The following is a 14,255-nucleotide window of genomic DNA, read 5'->3' as shown; positions in this document are numbered from 1 at the left end:
ACAACATCGGTGCAACCACTGATGACATTTGTGAAGTAGGGTGCGCAAGTGTCTCCAGTGAACTATAGAGGCTAAATTGTCTTTTCTTTTAACAAGCTATTGACAAGCCACGGGATCACGGAGGTGTTTTTGTTAATGATTTGAATTAACTACCCTGACTGAAAGTCTTTATCTAACACTGTGTATGACAATGCTGAGATTTGCAGACCTTTAATTATACCCTTTCACGGGGTCAGGAAGCGTGAGTGAAATGGCCTCTGAGGTTTCATAGGCTATGATTGGCGGCCTGCTCTAAAGGCACATATCAACATGGAATGGTAAAAAGATACAAATATTACATTGGATGCTGGTGTGCAAAATCAAACAGCCAGGGATGAATAATTTTAGAATAAATAGTGCGCTGTTGGTTAACCATCCCATGAACAACATTAACCATGCGAATTTGGGTTTTGCACAGGTAATGCCAGCCCAGGCAATACTGTCTATTGCAGAGGCGCCCAGGCATTATTGGGCCAGATGTATGTACAACTAGTTGAACAATAATGGTCGTAATTTGAACATTACCAATTCGTACTAGGTTAAAATTCAACATACTTCACAAATATTAAAGACGTAGGTTGCAAATTGTGACCCACTAGGAATCGCATTCATCACAGCAATGGTGGCCCCGTGAGGTCACCAGATCCCCATGTCTGTGATTGCTTTTAATAAAAGCAAGTGGGTTTACCTAAAGTTAAATGGGATATGTTTAAACCAAAAAAAAAGAAAAGTGTAACTTTTAATTTTTTAAATTACAGACTAGTCTCATATATATATATTTTTTATATTTACAGAGGGGGAGGGGTCCCTTGGGCACACGTTTCCATTTGCAAATGGCTTACCACATTCTTTGAGGAGGTGATAACATATTAATATTTTGTGACCGGAATTTGGTTGCAAAACATACAATTCCAATTTACTATTTGGAAGGGGTGCCCTAAACATGCCCCTTGCAAATACCGAATTAGGCAGTTTGCGACTGAAAAAAAGGCTTTGCACATCTGACCCATTCTGTGTTACAGAGGTGCTCAGGTAACCTTTTCTGTTACTGCAGCCTTAGTAATAAGTCTGCTGCAGTGTTGTTCTTTCCCCAATCAGTGGTCTCAAAAGAGGGATAGTGAGTGCACATAAATAGTTGCAATGTGCTTTTTTATCATTTCTTCTAAAAAACTGTTTTGTGAGTGTGAGTTAAACAACAGGACTATGATATTGACATTTCTTAAATGTTCAAATTTGATGTATATTAGACATTTAAAAAAACGAAACCAGACAAGTTGATAAAAAGACTATTGTTTTTTTCTGTTTCGCTTGGAAAAAAAATCATCAAAAATTAACTAGACTAGGAACGCAGCTAGGAAAAAACAGCGTCCCCTAAGGCTGACATGTAGGATGGTCAAATTAAGGTTGAATTTGTAGTTCTTTGTAGAAATCTATGAAGCACCAACAAAACTTTTGAAGCAATAATATTAGCTGTTAAAGTACTCTGAAAAGTCATTTGATCATACTCTATATTAGTAGGTAAACGTACAAGCATCTCCTAGCCCTCCATTTTGCTTTTGAAAAGTAACAAAGATTGTCTTAAGACTGTACTTACATGTGTCTGGCTTGTGGCAATTGTGTCCCTGTCGGAAATACTGTGGGTTTTCAATGACAGGAATACGGGTCATGCCGATGACAACAGTATCTTGCCCAGCATCAAGCGACGAGGGAGTTGTAATGCCGTGGTTAATGTGGTGAAGCGGGCTGGCAGAGTCTTCCTCACCACTGATCACAGCAACGGGACCTGAAAAGCATACAAACAACATATGTCTCCAAGAGGTTGTAACAGCAGTACACACAAAATAGAGTACTTTTCCTAGCCTCCAATTATTAATTGATAGGTGACACTTACAAAATGCAAGCACGAATTCTTGATGCATAAATATTGCAGTGTGACTGTTCACTGAAAGTAATGCTTCCAAAGCCTGTTAACTAGAGGATACCAAGAGAATACCTGCTGCGTTCTTGGCCTCAGTTAATATTTCATGATCAGTGTGTGATCACTGCTAACAGAAATCACTAGTGTAAAGTTGGACTCAGGGTCTGAAGCAAAATGACCTGTGGCACGACAACTGACTTGGAAGTGCTCTGTACTGGTAGTCCAAGTTAGCAGCTAACATTTCATCAAACCCTGAATACGAAAACTTCTATGCAAGGAAGTTTTAGTAATACATTTTTATGTCACTCAAGCAAAAGAAAATGTAAGTGTATTTCTATTGAGATTAATTAATAAATAGACATTAAATGGATATGGGCAACTGTTGTTAAACAGGTGTACTCTAAATATTACTTAGAGGATATGCTTACCTTTTAGTGGAATGCTCTGGCTTAGAGTATGGATTAAATTCGGGGTGAGAGAGCGAGGTTACTGGTCACAGGTTATTGTAGAGGTTGCATAAGGTCAGTAGAAGGATTAATTTGTTGTAAAAGCTTTTGTTCTGATGTTAATTTATAACCTTAATTTGGTTTTCTCCAAAGATATTTTATTTTAGCCTTATGCTTAATAATGCTGGTATTACCATTTATTGAGATAATGCCTTAGTGATACAGTAAAAAAGTTAACTATCAAAAAGCTACATAATGGTTTTCATTGCTTTTTTAACATTTAAGCATAGTACTTCTGTAGACATGTCCAATGATTAACAAGCATTTGCAATGCAACGGGTCTCGCGTTTGCTCATGTTAGAGCTGATCGCGTTGTAAACTCCTAACCTGACTTTTCATCTATCGGTAAAAGTGCTTTTATGTAGGTAACCCAAAAAAGTGAAATTAAATGTGTAAAGCGCTCGACTTCTGCCAAGCGAAATCGCGTGGAAAATAGAGAAAAAAGTAGTCCACGATCAGACAGAAAACAGCGAGCCTCGCATGTTTTCTGTACTTGGTCGCTGCGCTCGAGGAGGGCTAGCCACCGGAAAAGGCATGACGTGTGCGTGCCTTCGACTAATGAAAGCAAGCAGATTTTACTAGGCAAGCCCATGAACCAATGAAGGACAATGACGTGACGTCGACAGGGCTCCAAACCCTTTTCTAGTAACTAAAGTGTCTTGCTGCGATACGCATGACCCTAAAAATGCATATATTCATTTGTGATAAATCTCCTCCATATACAAACATTTGTACTAATCAAAATTATTATTAGATTAATAAATTACAATGAAATTTGAGGAAAAAATTAATATGTAAAAAATATTTTATTTTAACCTATTTTCAATCATTGTTAAACTCACTGGCGTCTCACAAATAATTAAGTCTGTGCATTGATGTCATCGCGCTAGGCTTAAAGTGATCATGAAGATGTGTGTAAATCGCAAAAACATTTAGTTGGTACATAGGTGCAGTTGAAAATCGTGGCTATGATCAACTGAATGCCAAGGGAACTAATTGGTTTTTTAGTATACAATAGAAAGAATATGACTTTCTTTCTAATCTGTTCAATCTCCTTCTGTAACAGAAATAACTTCCTCATACATGAGAAAGGAGTATTTCCTTTGCTCCAATTCTGCTATTGAACATTCTGAGGCCCTAATTACAAGCTACCTGGTGGCGGCCCTATTAGAACGTCCTTAGTAGATAGATTTTTCCGTGCTACCATTATCTCTTGAGAGGAGTTAACAAGGTGGGCACAGATATTTGCCTGAGAAATGCAGAATTAATATGGGAATCAGTAGTACCTGGCACAATTTAGCCAGTAAAACTCCCTTAAGTATGCATATGGCTGAAATACACATATGCCCTGGGGTGCAATGGGTGTTTCTGTCCACTTTGTGCACCTCTGGGGCACTTTGGTATTACAGAAGGGGCTGCAAATGCTTGTGCTACCCCATCTATAATATAAAAAGAGCTGGCACACATATAGCATCAGTGCTATTATGAGAGGGCTGTCCTTCATTTGCATGAAGCTCCAAGCAAATGAGGGAATCACTTTGCCTTTGTGCCAACACTGCATTTCCAATGTGGGTGCAGAGGCAAACATGCCTTTAGAAGGTGCATTGAAAGTGCACCACAAAAAGGTGGTGCACTTTCAGTGTGCCTTCTAAATGCAGCCCTCTAAAGGGATGAAAGGGGGTCCCATAACCCCCCAGACATCTCCTTGCAGGCAGATGCCATCACTCACTGCACCCAACTGCAAGGGGATCTCTAATCCCTTTTAAAAGTGCAGGTGGGTTGCCATCTGCACAGAGAAACAGGAAGCAGATTTAAAACAGCTCCTTTGTATTTCTCTGGATTTTCCGGCTGCCCCGAAGAAATCACATTCTTCTTGATAGGGCGGACTTTCCATGTTTGCACCAGGTGCCCCTGCTTTAAGGTGCCCCATGGCACAAACCTGGAAAGTGCTCCCTATCTGCAATATGGTTCCTGGAGATCTGAGCTTTTATAAGACACCAAATTCCTCTGTCAAAATTTACCAGGTCCATGAATTTATTGGGATGTTGTAATTTCCAAAGATTCATAGGGTATTCTGGGACCTTGTTTCTGCCCTTTGTGTGAATTGTTCCTTTGTTGGTGTAATCTTCCTTAGAATTTTCTGTCCTCAGCTACTTCCACTTCACATTTATAGAAGTGATGACTATTGTAGGAACATGGATATTTTTAGTTGGGAGTATTCACCCCCACTAAGTAATAAAAGCACAGTCAATAAGAGATCCAGTCAAGTCTCCTAAATGAATCCTTTGTAGCTTGGCAAATGAACAGTGCGGCTTACCTTAGGATATATGCTTGTTGGGGGTATTTATTAACACCAAAACAGTAAATAAATAAAGGGCGCAACACAGTACAAATCCACACCAAATTACAAAAACAGAGAATATTTTTATATTCAATACACCACCAAAATGACAAAAATTCAATGAAGGGAACCAGATATATGAATTCCAAGGATTTAGGTATAAATAGTGCCAAAAGGTGCAAAGCTCCAACTGAGGGTATCAAGTTCCCCTGGACCAGGTCAAAGTTACAAGTCCAGGGTGACTGCAATGGAGCGCAGGATAGCCACAGGACCAAATTGGGCCCACTAAGTATTGTACCTTATGGTTTTGGTGTGCAGCCTGTGCAATGTTGATATGTGGGGGGTGCGTCATCTGACATCAGTTCCAAGGTGCTGCAAGGGGTGCGATGTGAGGTCCTGTGTCGGATTTGCATTGTACTGCTTCGGTTAAAAAGAAGCTGCATGAAGGCACTTAATGAGGCTTCACATTGACTTGTGTTGGTTCTGCTTAAGCTGTGCAGTGAGGCTTTGCAAGGCTTGCATTGTTTGCGTCAGTTCTGTTTGAGCTGGCAGCTGAGCAGCAAGTCACTGCAAAGCTTTCCATCATCTCACATTGGTTCGGAGGAGGCTGCCGGCAGGTTCTGGGTTCCTTTGCGAGTTAGGTATCCTCTAGCACTTGCCAAGGGTTCAGAGGCTCTGGATTGTTGCTTAGGGGCTATGACTCAGTCTTCCACAATATACTTCAGTAGTCCAGGACAAGCCCCGTTACAACTAGTCAGCTAGAGTGTCCTCTCTCTGACTCTGCAGGTGACTTCTTTAGCCCTTTTGTACCTGCTCCTAGTCAGGTAGTCCACTCCTTTTCTTTTTGAGTCAGAAACACTCCTTTCTTTGTTGAGACTTCTAAGTCTTTCAGACTGCAGCCCTCTCTTTGGTGCAGTTCCAGGGTTCCAGCAAGGTAGACCTTCTCTCTTTTTCTTTTTTGAAGCTGGGATCTGGTGAGCTTTTCAGAGCTGCCTTAGTTATCCTTGATTTCCGGGTTTGGGGGAGGAGTGCACCATAACCAATAGGAAAATAGCTACCGCCCTCTAGTATGAAGTATGGCAAAGCTATAGTCCAGAATGCAACATTATTCTAAAACAAAAGAGCACATCTCTTTTTGGAGTGTGTGTCTGTGTAACCCAACTCAGAGGTTTGGCTAACAATTGACTAAACCCCTCTTCTAGCTTCTCTCCTTATCTAATCAAGGGAGCTTCATCTAGTTATAGATCATGGAATTGGAGGTGGTATGCGTCCTGTGAGATCTGTTTTCTGCAGACGCTCCTGCCTTTGAGGTCCAGCGTATCTACTGACCCATTCCTCTCCCTGGCTTCTCCCGGAAGGAGATATCCTCCCACCAACTGACTGTATTGTTACAGGCCCAGGCCTATTCACGCCTGCTCAGGGAGCAACATGGCTATGGCTGTCAAAGGCTGACCAATCAGAGGAGCCTGCTACAATTTTAGGTAATTCATGATAGCAAGTTCTAAAATTACTTTCCTGTAAAAGTTATATTAATTCCAACCTTGATAAGTTGTTGAATTTAATGTAGCTATTTATATGATACTTCGTATAATAAGGCTAACTAGCTCCAATCCAAAGTTAGAATTTAGTGAATAATAAAGCCTTCCCCATGTTAGCCTACGGGACTAGCAACACTACAATAGGGAAAAACGTCTTACGCTGTTTTTTCTTACCAAGGCATATTAAACATGTTTTTTTGCTGCCCCAGCCTTTTAAAACTATACACCCTACTCTGGGGCACCTATAGCTTAGGGGTGACTTAAAAGTAATGAAAAGGTAGTTTTGGACTTTGGTTGTGCTTTGGGTGTCGGGATCATAGAGCTCGGTGGGATGGCCGTGGTCTGAGTCGTGGCCAGCCACAGCGGCACTGAGTCCAACAGGGCCGTGCTGATCATGAGTCCCTTTTCCACCAGCAGTTTCATAGCAGGGTCCCCACCATAAAAAGGCTGACAGAAAGGCAGTGCTGAGGAACACAGGGGGGCCCATGCACCTGCTCATGTGGGGGATCCCCAGCCCAGCACCCTCAGAATGTGCACTGTCTGCTATGGTAGACAGTATGCATTCTGAGGGTGCGGGGGTGACACCCTCTGTGCAATGGCAATACCAAGTGAGTTTGTGCAATTGGAAAACTAGTTGCTCCCCTGCCTCTTAATGAGGCGGGGGAATGACAAGAGTAGTTAGGCAGGAAATTTGTTGATTTATGCCAATTCTCTTGTTCCTTCAAACTTAGAATGTCCATCCTAGTTATGATAAAGACTTCATTGTAATCTACTGTGACATTGGTCAGCAGTGATTATTAAATGTTCATGTGAATATTAAGGTTTTGTGTCATATTTTCCTCCTACAGCAACATTACAGGACATAGCCAGAGCTTTTAGATGCCCAAACACTGTTCTGCACACAACCTGCAAGAAAATCAGCTGGTTTAGTTATTCCTTACTGTCCCGAGTACTAAAGGTGTACACCAAAATGCTGCCAAAAGCATCTACATTAGGAAAAAATATGAATTTCTGTTCAGATAAATAACCTCTCTGAATGATTTTATGTCCTACTGATATGTCTCCAACAGACATTTTCTTTTCAAGACTAACTGCATCTGACAATCAAACTTGCCAAATAGTGTGCTTTAAACTTTGCAAACTAATCCATTTACTAATGAAAGTGCATGCCATTTGTTGCATTTTCCTTTCCACTTCTATCTGTGAATATCTATCATGCTGCCTGTTGCTTTTTTCTAACAAAATATTTAACCCTTTCTTTTTTTTCCGGTGAGTCTCTACGTACTGTGAGTATCGCAATTGAGCCCAGCTTGGATACAACATGTTAATTTGTTGATCTGAAATGTATGGAAGTTAAAGTTTGAAACAATTTCTAAGTCCTAAGTCAGAAAGGGATTTTGTTAAAAAATTGTACATACTTCCCGTGTAAGTTGAAGTTAAAACTGTAGTCAGCACCATGGAACTGCAGGTCAGATATTGCAGCTTTGGTGTCTAAACAACCACACTACACCTTCAAGGGCCCACAAGAGGGCAATTAGAGGGTATCCGGCAGAGACACACAGAAAGGAAAGTCTCTTTGAACCTTGATGTGGACGCAAAGGAGGTCAGCCGACTGACCTATCGTCCACTTTTTTGCCCCGGGTAGGAGAGGGAGCAGGTCTAGTCCTTCATGACTCCTCTTAGGTCACAGCCAGCAGGCCCAGTTTTATTCTGATGTTCAGCAGGTCCAGAAAGTGTCTTATGGGATGTTTTAGGGTGCCACATTTATGCCTGGCACTAGCTAAGATGTGGTAAAGAATCCTGGACACATCCGAACCAATGAAGTAAAATATTTTTGTGCAGCCCTACCCACTTATTCAGTAGTTCTAGTTTGCTTAACTGCAAAAAGGCCCAAAATGCTACCTGCCATGGCATTTTCAAGAAAGCAGCATTAAACTTGTGCAGTGATGGTTGAAGATGCGTATGGGAGTTCACTATGGCAATCACTATACTCTCACATAGAACACTAAAATCCAATTTGAAACAGGCACTTTACCCACAACAAAGTAGGAGACAGAAGTCAAAGGACAAAAGCTAGGAGACAGAAGTCAAAGGGCAGGGTCCTACAGCACCTAGTCAAGGTATACACAAGAATTGTCCTGGCATCCTGATTTTTCTCTTTCAGATGCACAAAAGATTTACATGTGGTTCAAAAGACCTAAAGATCCTGTCATGCAGGATTTGACAATTTGCCAAAAGGTTGCCCCCAATCTTCACCCTGAATATTCTGCTGAGCTCATTGGAGTCATCTTTGCACATTTATGGTCAACCTATTGTACAGCTCTTGGGAAGAATTTCATCCCTCATTCACACCTCATTCAGGCTAAGTACGGTTTGAGATTTACTGGAGAGTTACTGTAAACTAGCTATCAGGAGCTTCAAGAATGTTAATGAAGCTTTCTAATCATTACGTTGCCAATAGATTTAAGAAAAATCTTACTTTACTATTAGATTGTTTTTTATTAAATGTGAAAATAAGTGTTGAATGTTGTCTGTGTTTGATGCAGGTCAAAAGTTATAGATTTGACTGTCTAATCTATTCTTTGACTTTTTTGTATGTGCCAGTTACAGCCTGACTAATGAGATGTCATTTTGGTCCTAGTCGCTGGGGGAACATGCTGTTTTAAGTGCATTACATTTTTCACTCTTAAATACTATGCACTCTGCTGTGTGGGTAGCAGGTTATGTTTACGGATTACATTTAAAATCAGCTTGTCCTACATATCAAAGGTCAAAAGGGAGATTTTGACAGGCCTGGGCAGCATGGTTCAAGAGGGTGCTGTCAGGTTACATAGGGTAGGTTGAAGCCATGTTTTCACTGCCACTGTACTGGCCGGTACAATAGGTGCTGCAGTCCACAGGTGGCATTTAACTTTTCATGCACAGGGTCTATTTCTGCACCACAGAATATGGGCTTATAGGAAAAATAGCACCAATCGGGAGTAAGCTATTTTAAACATACAGTGGGAGCACAGGCACTTTGCTCCTCTTTAGGAGGGATAAAGTGAAGAGTTCTAAAATCACCAAAAATAGAGTGGTTTTTAGGTTGTTTGTGTGCCATTGTCTCTTTTTATAGCCATTTACCCTCACAAAAGATATCATTCTTCCCTGTTTATCTGCATGGTGTTCCTTCTTCTCTTTCATTTAGCTTCCTCCCAGGATCGTCTTTCATTAGAGTTCATAGTGAACACAGAAATCGTCCCTCAGCACTTTCGTATTATTTCTCAAAAATCATCTTTCTATTCCTGAACATTTTGAAGATGTAATATTTGCTAAAACGTTGTCCTGTTTTGGATTTGGAGTGCAATACCATGAGATGTGCCAGATGATTTTTTGTTATTTTATATTTTAACAATTTCATAGGTTGGCCTTTTCTTAAATCGTAGTAGTCAAAATAGCATGTTTTATTTAGGTTTTCATCCGAGTAACGTGGTACAAACCAAATCAATTAGGCACTCGTAGGATAGAGCAGTGGAAAGGTCACTTTAATGTTCATTTTACAGGACAGTCTATCCCCAAAAGCAATTACACAGTTCTCCACTCCTATGACTATAGGGTAAATCATTTGGAAATAGGACCCATTTGGTGGTAGTTCTACAGCATGTTTTCTTTTTAACGACTGCAAATCCATCTGCAGTGCACCGTGCTTTGTGTTTACAACTCTCTTGGGAGATTATTTTATCTGTGCACGTTGAAACTTTTACAACCTGTACCTTGTTTGCATGGAAGTACGTTGAATGCGATACAACTGAAGAAGATTTCTAATACTCTAGGGCCCAGTTACCTCGCATTGCCTCAGTGGTTGACTTAGCTGCAGAAAGCACATCTCACAGGAACATTTACTGCGTTGCTCCAGATTGAGAAGATCTACTCCGGGGAGTATGATTTGCAATTAAACAGCCTCATGGATCTCTTATTTGTTGGCTGATGTTAGACAGGCAAACTAAAAAGTATAAGGAAAACAAACATACCCAGCATGGACGCCAGTTCATCTACATGTTAGAGGTAGCGGAAGTTTCATAACATGTACTTTGTCTGCCCATCCCAAAGAACCTCACAGGAAGTGGTGTTATATAACTTTTGACCCTGGCAACATCACAAGAAGTCACACCAAATGATCTTTGAACCTGTTGGCATTACAACAAGTGACATCACTGAAGTTAAAAATCTGAAATAATTAATAATGGAAAAGGGATACTAAAGTAGCTAAAAGTGCATTTTAGACCCCATTTGATACATTGAGTAGGCTTCTGTTGTCATATTCTAGTGGAGCACAGCCATCGTAGATAAGGTGAAAAGACATAATAGGTCACCTTCAATCATCTTATTCTTAAATATTACTTCAAATACCCAGGGTCAGTCATCAGTGCTCAGGCACAGCCATCATTTGCTAGCCGAAACCATCAATTTCTTAATTATAATATTCTTACAAAAAGGTTCAAAGTCTCAAATACAGCCTCACAGGTCCAGGCAGAATGTCTACATGTAAAGGCAAATCCAATATATGCTCAGCCATAACCTTATAGGTACAGAGATGTCTGATAAGAAAATAATCATTAATTAGAGGCTGACCCTGAATGGGACACAAGAAAAGCACCCCGCCATCACAACAAGGTAATACACATGCTCCACAGACCCAGTGCCAGGCAAACATGGTTACACAAAATATGCACATACTCATCTCACACACAATTCCCAGTTTTTTGCTGTTCTTCTCCTACAACTGCCTGTGTGTACAGCATGGATGCCTATTCTAGGGGGAGAATATTTGGATTATTAATGGTTTGTGTGGCCAACACAGAGCCAGGAGATCTATGCTAGATTTTCGAATAAATAAGTGATTCTCTAATCAGGTTGCATTTAAATAAATCTCATATAAATATATTTCATATGGCCATCATAAACTTCTAGCATGGTATTCTTCTGGTATGGGTCCAGCTTGCTTGGTTGGCCACTGCATTCTAATTATGTTAGCCATAAATGTAGCATTGAGCCATGTCTCACATCTATGAACCACCGGCTCCTAATTCTCTCTCACTTGTGTGCACCTAGACACCCCTCACTTGTGTGCACCTAGCTTGCTGGTACCTTTGTTTTCTAAGCCACATCTTACTTGTGTACATGTGCTGCCTTTATGTGTGTGCCCATGGGTCATTCTCCCACCTATGGGCACCAAGTCACATCTCACCTGTGTGCACCTAGCTTCCTCTCACTTATGGATACCATGCCCGTATTAGCGGTGTGCAATTCCTCATATCACTACATCCAACAAAAACTGCTCACCTGTGTGAATATAGGAATCCCTCACCTATATGTGTATAGTGCTTTTTTAGTTTCAATAACTGAGAAAGGAATACTAAACAGGACAATCCATGTATGTGTTCGTTTATCAAATAATTACATTACTATGCCTATCAAGTTAAGTTTTTTGACTGAAGTAACCCATATATGTAATTAAAATGAGTACATGCTAGCCAAATTATTTATATTGGTCATGTGATCTCAGCAGTGACAGAGAAGGAAGTAATTAAATGAAAGACAGCGACACACTAAAGTGAGAGGGGGAAGAGTAAAAAGGAGACAATAACTTGGGGGTAGGGAAATAATGTAAATGAATAATGTAGATGAGACAGAATGTAAAGAGGGAGAGACAAACAGATGGTAGAGGGGTTAAGAATAAGAGACTGGAAGAGAGAGGAGCGAGACAATGGGAGAAGGCAGATTGGAGGAAAGAAGAAAAACAATGGACAAAGAAAAGCAAAGAGAAAACAATAAGCTGACTTAGACATTTGTAGAGAAAAATGGAGGAGGGAGAGAAAAAGACAAAGGGCCTGATTTAGAATTTGGCAAACGGTACTCTGTGGTCAGGGTGATGGAGCACATTACCTCTGCCATCCTGATGGATTATTGTCCAATAACTTTAGAAATGATGCTGGCCCAGCAGTTACATTTGTACATCGAAAGGAACTCTTATCATGGCTGGTCACTGTCAAGTACAAAGTTTTCTTGGACAGCCGCCATTTGGTTTCACAGCCGTACACCATACCTTTACCAATTTTTTGTTTTTCAGCAAGAGTTTATTTCTTAAAATAAAAAATAAAAAAATAAACGAATAAAAAACTGGCGTAGCTGTGCTAGGTGGAAAAAATAAATAAACATTACATCCTCCGATGGCCCCTACTCAATTGGCTCTGTGTATAGATAACTCAAGGCCCTCTCATCTCGAAATGAGGCGGGCAAGACTAGGCCTTGGGGGACAGGAAACTATGTTGTGTTTACGACTAAGTCCTGTCTGCCAGACTCTAAAATGGGCCCAAAATGTGGAGGACTGTGAGTGAGAGGAGCATAAACAAATATAAAAGCAAAGCTTAGGAAGATAATTGGGATACATAAGCAGAAAGGAGAAGAGGATGAGGGCAGAAGGAGGACAAAAGGGAAGAGGAGAAGTAGGAGGAAAAAAGAATAGAGAGAAGTCATTGATTGGAGGAAAGAGAGCTAGCCTAGGGAACAGGTGCCAAGAAAAGGGAAAGAGAAAAGTGGTTGATTGAGAAAAGACTGGAAAGAGAAGATGGTCTCAAGACGAATGATGGAATGAGTGAAGAGAGGAAAACAATGAAAGATGGAAAGGGACAGAGTGAAATGAGTAAGGTGGGAAATTAAATTTGGAAAAAGAAAGAATGATAAAGTAAGCAAGGGAGCAGTGTATGGCAAAGTGAAGGATGTAAATGTGGAAGGTTAGATAGAGGCTGTTGGATGTTTTTATCTTTAACAACAAGGGATGTATGGTGAGGGCCTCACAAGCCACAATTTTGTTAATGCACTTTTACAGAGCTTTATGCGGTGCTGAGAAATCACCTTGGTCACCTCTGAAGACTTTCTAAGTTCTTTTGGAGTCCTGAAGCCTGGATCTGGTTTGTAGTTGGGTGGTGGTGGAGAATGCCAAGGTGCCTGGTGAAGGTTCTGTGTGTGGGTACTGCCATCTAATGGTCAAAATTGCACTCACCTGGGTGGATTATATATTTCTCTTTTTTACTATTTGCTCCAGAGGTGAGAGTGTTTCCAAGGTGGTTCTGTTCTAAACTAGGCCCTAAGACTGCTGACTGCCAGAGGCAAAAGAAGGCCTACTCGCTCTCTGTAGGAGGCTGGCCTGGCTTATAGTGGGTACCTGATGGTACTTACACCTTGTGCCAGGTCCAGTTATCCCTTCTTAGTAGATTAGTAGTGCTCTAGCAGCTTAGGCTGATAGAGGTAGCTATAGCAGAGCAGCTTAGGATGAACTAGGAGACATGCAAAGCTCCTACTATGCCACTTTTATCATATAGCAGTATATCATTAGAATCACAATAGTCAGAGTTACTAAAAATAAAGGTACTTTATTTTAGTGGCAATATGCCAAAAATATCTCAGAGGATATACTCCCTTAGGAGGTAAGTAAAATACACAAAATATACACACAAACCAAAATCAGGTAAGTAAATAGTTAGAAAAGTAGTGCAAACACTGTAGAATACAATAGGATGTAATAGGCCTAGGGGCAACACAAACCATATACTAAGAAAGTGGAATGCGAATCACTTAGGGACCCCAGCCCTAGCGTAGTGTGTAGAGGGTCGCTGGGAGTGTAAGAAAACACTAAGGGCCATATTTATACTTTTTGACGCAAAACTGCGCTAACGCAGTTTTGCGGCGAAAAAATTAACGCCGGCTAACGCCATTCTGAAGCGCCATGCGGCCGCCGTATTTAATCAATGACGTTAGCCGGCGTTAGCCGCCGGCGCTGCCTGGTGTGCGTGGAAAAAAACGACGTACACCAGGAAAAGCCGGCGTAGGGGGATATGGAGCTTGGGCGCCAAAAAATGGGGCAAGTCAGGCTG

General features: G+C 40.9%; 1 protein-coding gene across 8 annotated transcripts in view; it reads right to left on the bottom strand.

Annotated features, from left to right (window-relative positions):
- NTRK3 (neurotrophic receptor tyrosine kinase 3) overlaps nucleotides 1-14,255 on the bottom strand; it is a 1,498,428-nt gene that overhangs the window by 407,583 nt on the left and 1,076,590 nt on the right. For all 8 annotated transcript variants that reach the window (XM_069222726.1, XM_069222728.1, XM_069222731.1 and 5 more), the window contains exon 13: nucleotides 1,634-1,822. In XM_069222726.1, coding sequence (XP_069078827.1) covers nucleotides 1,634-1,822 — 189 coding nt within the window. The remainder of the gene's footprint in view (nucleotides 1-1,633; nucleotides 1,823-14,255) is intronic.

This window comes from Pleurodeles waltl, chromosome 3_1 (assembly GCF_031143425.1).
Source record: "Pleurodeles waltl isolate 20211129_DDA chromosome 3_1, aPleWal1.hap1.20221129, whole genome shotgun sequence".
Lineage (NCBI taxonomy): Eukaryota > Metazoa > Chordata > Amphibia > Caudata > Salamandridae > Pleurodeles > Pleurodeles waltl.
This window is presented reverse-complemented; position numbering and strand designations above follow the sequence as displayed.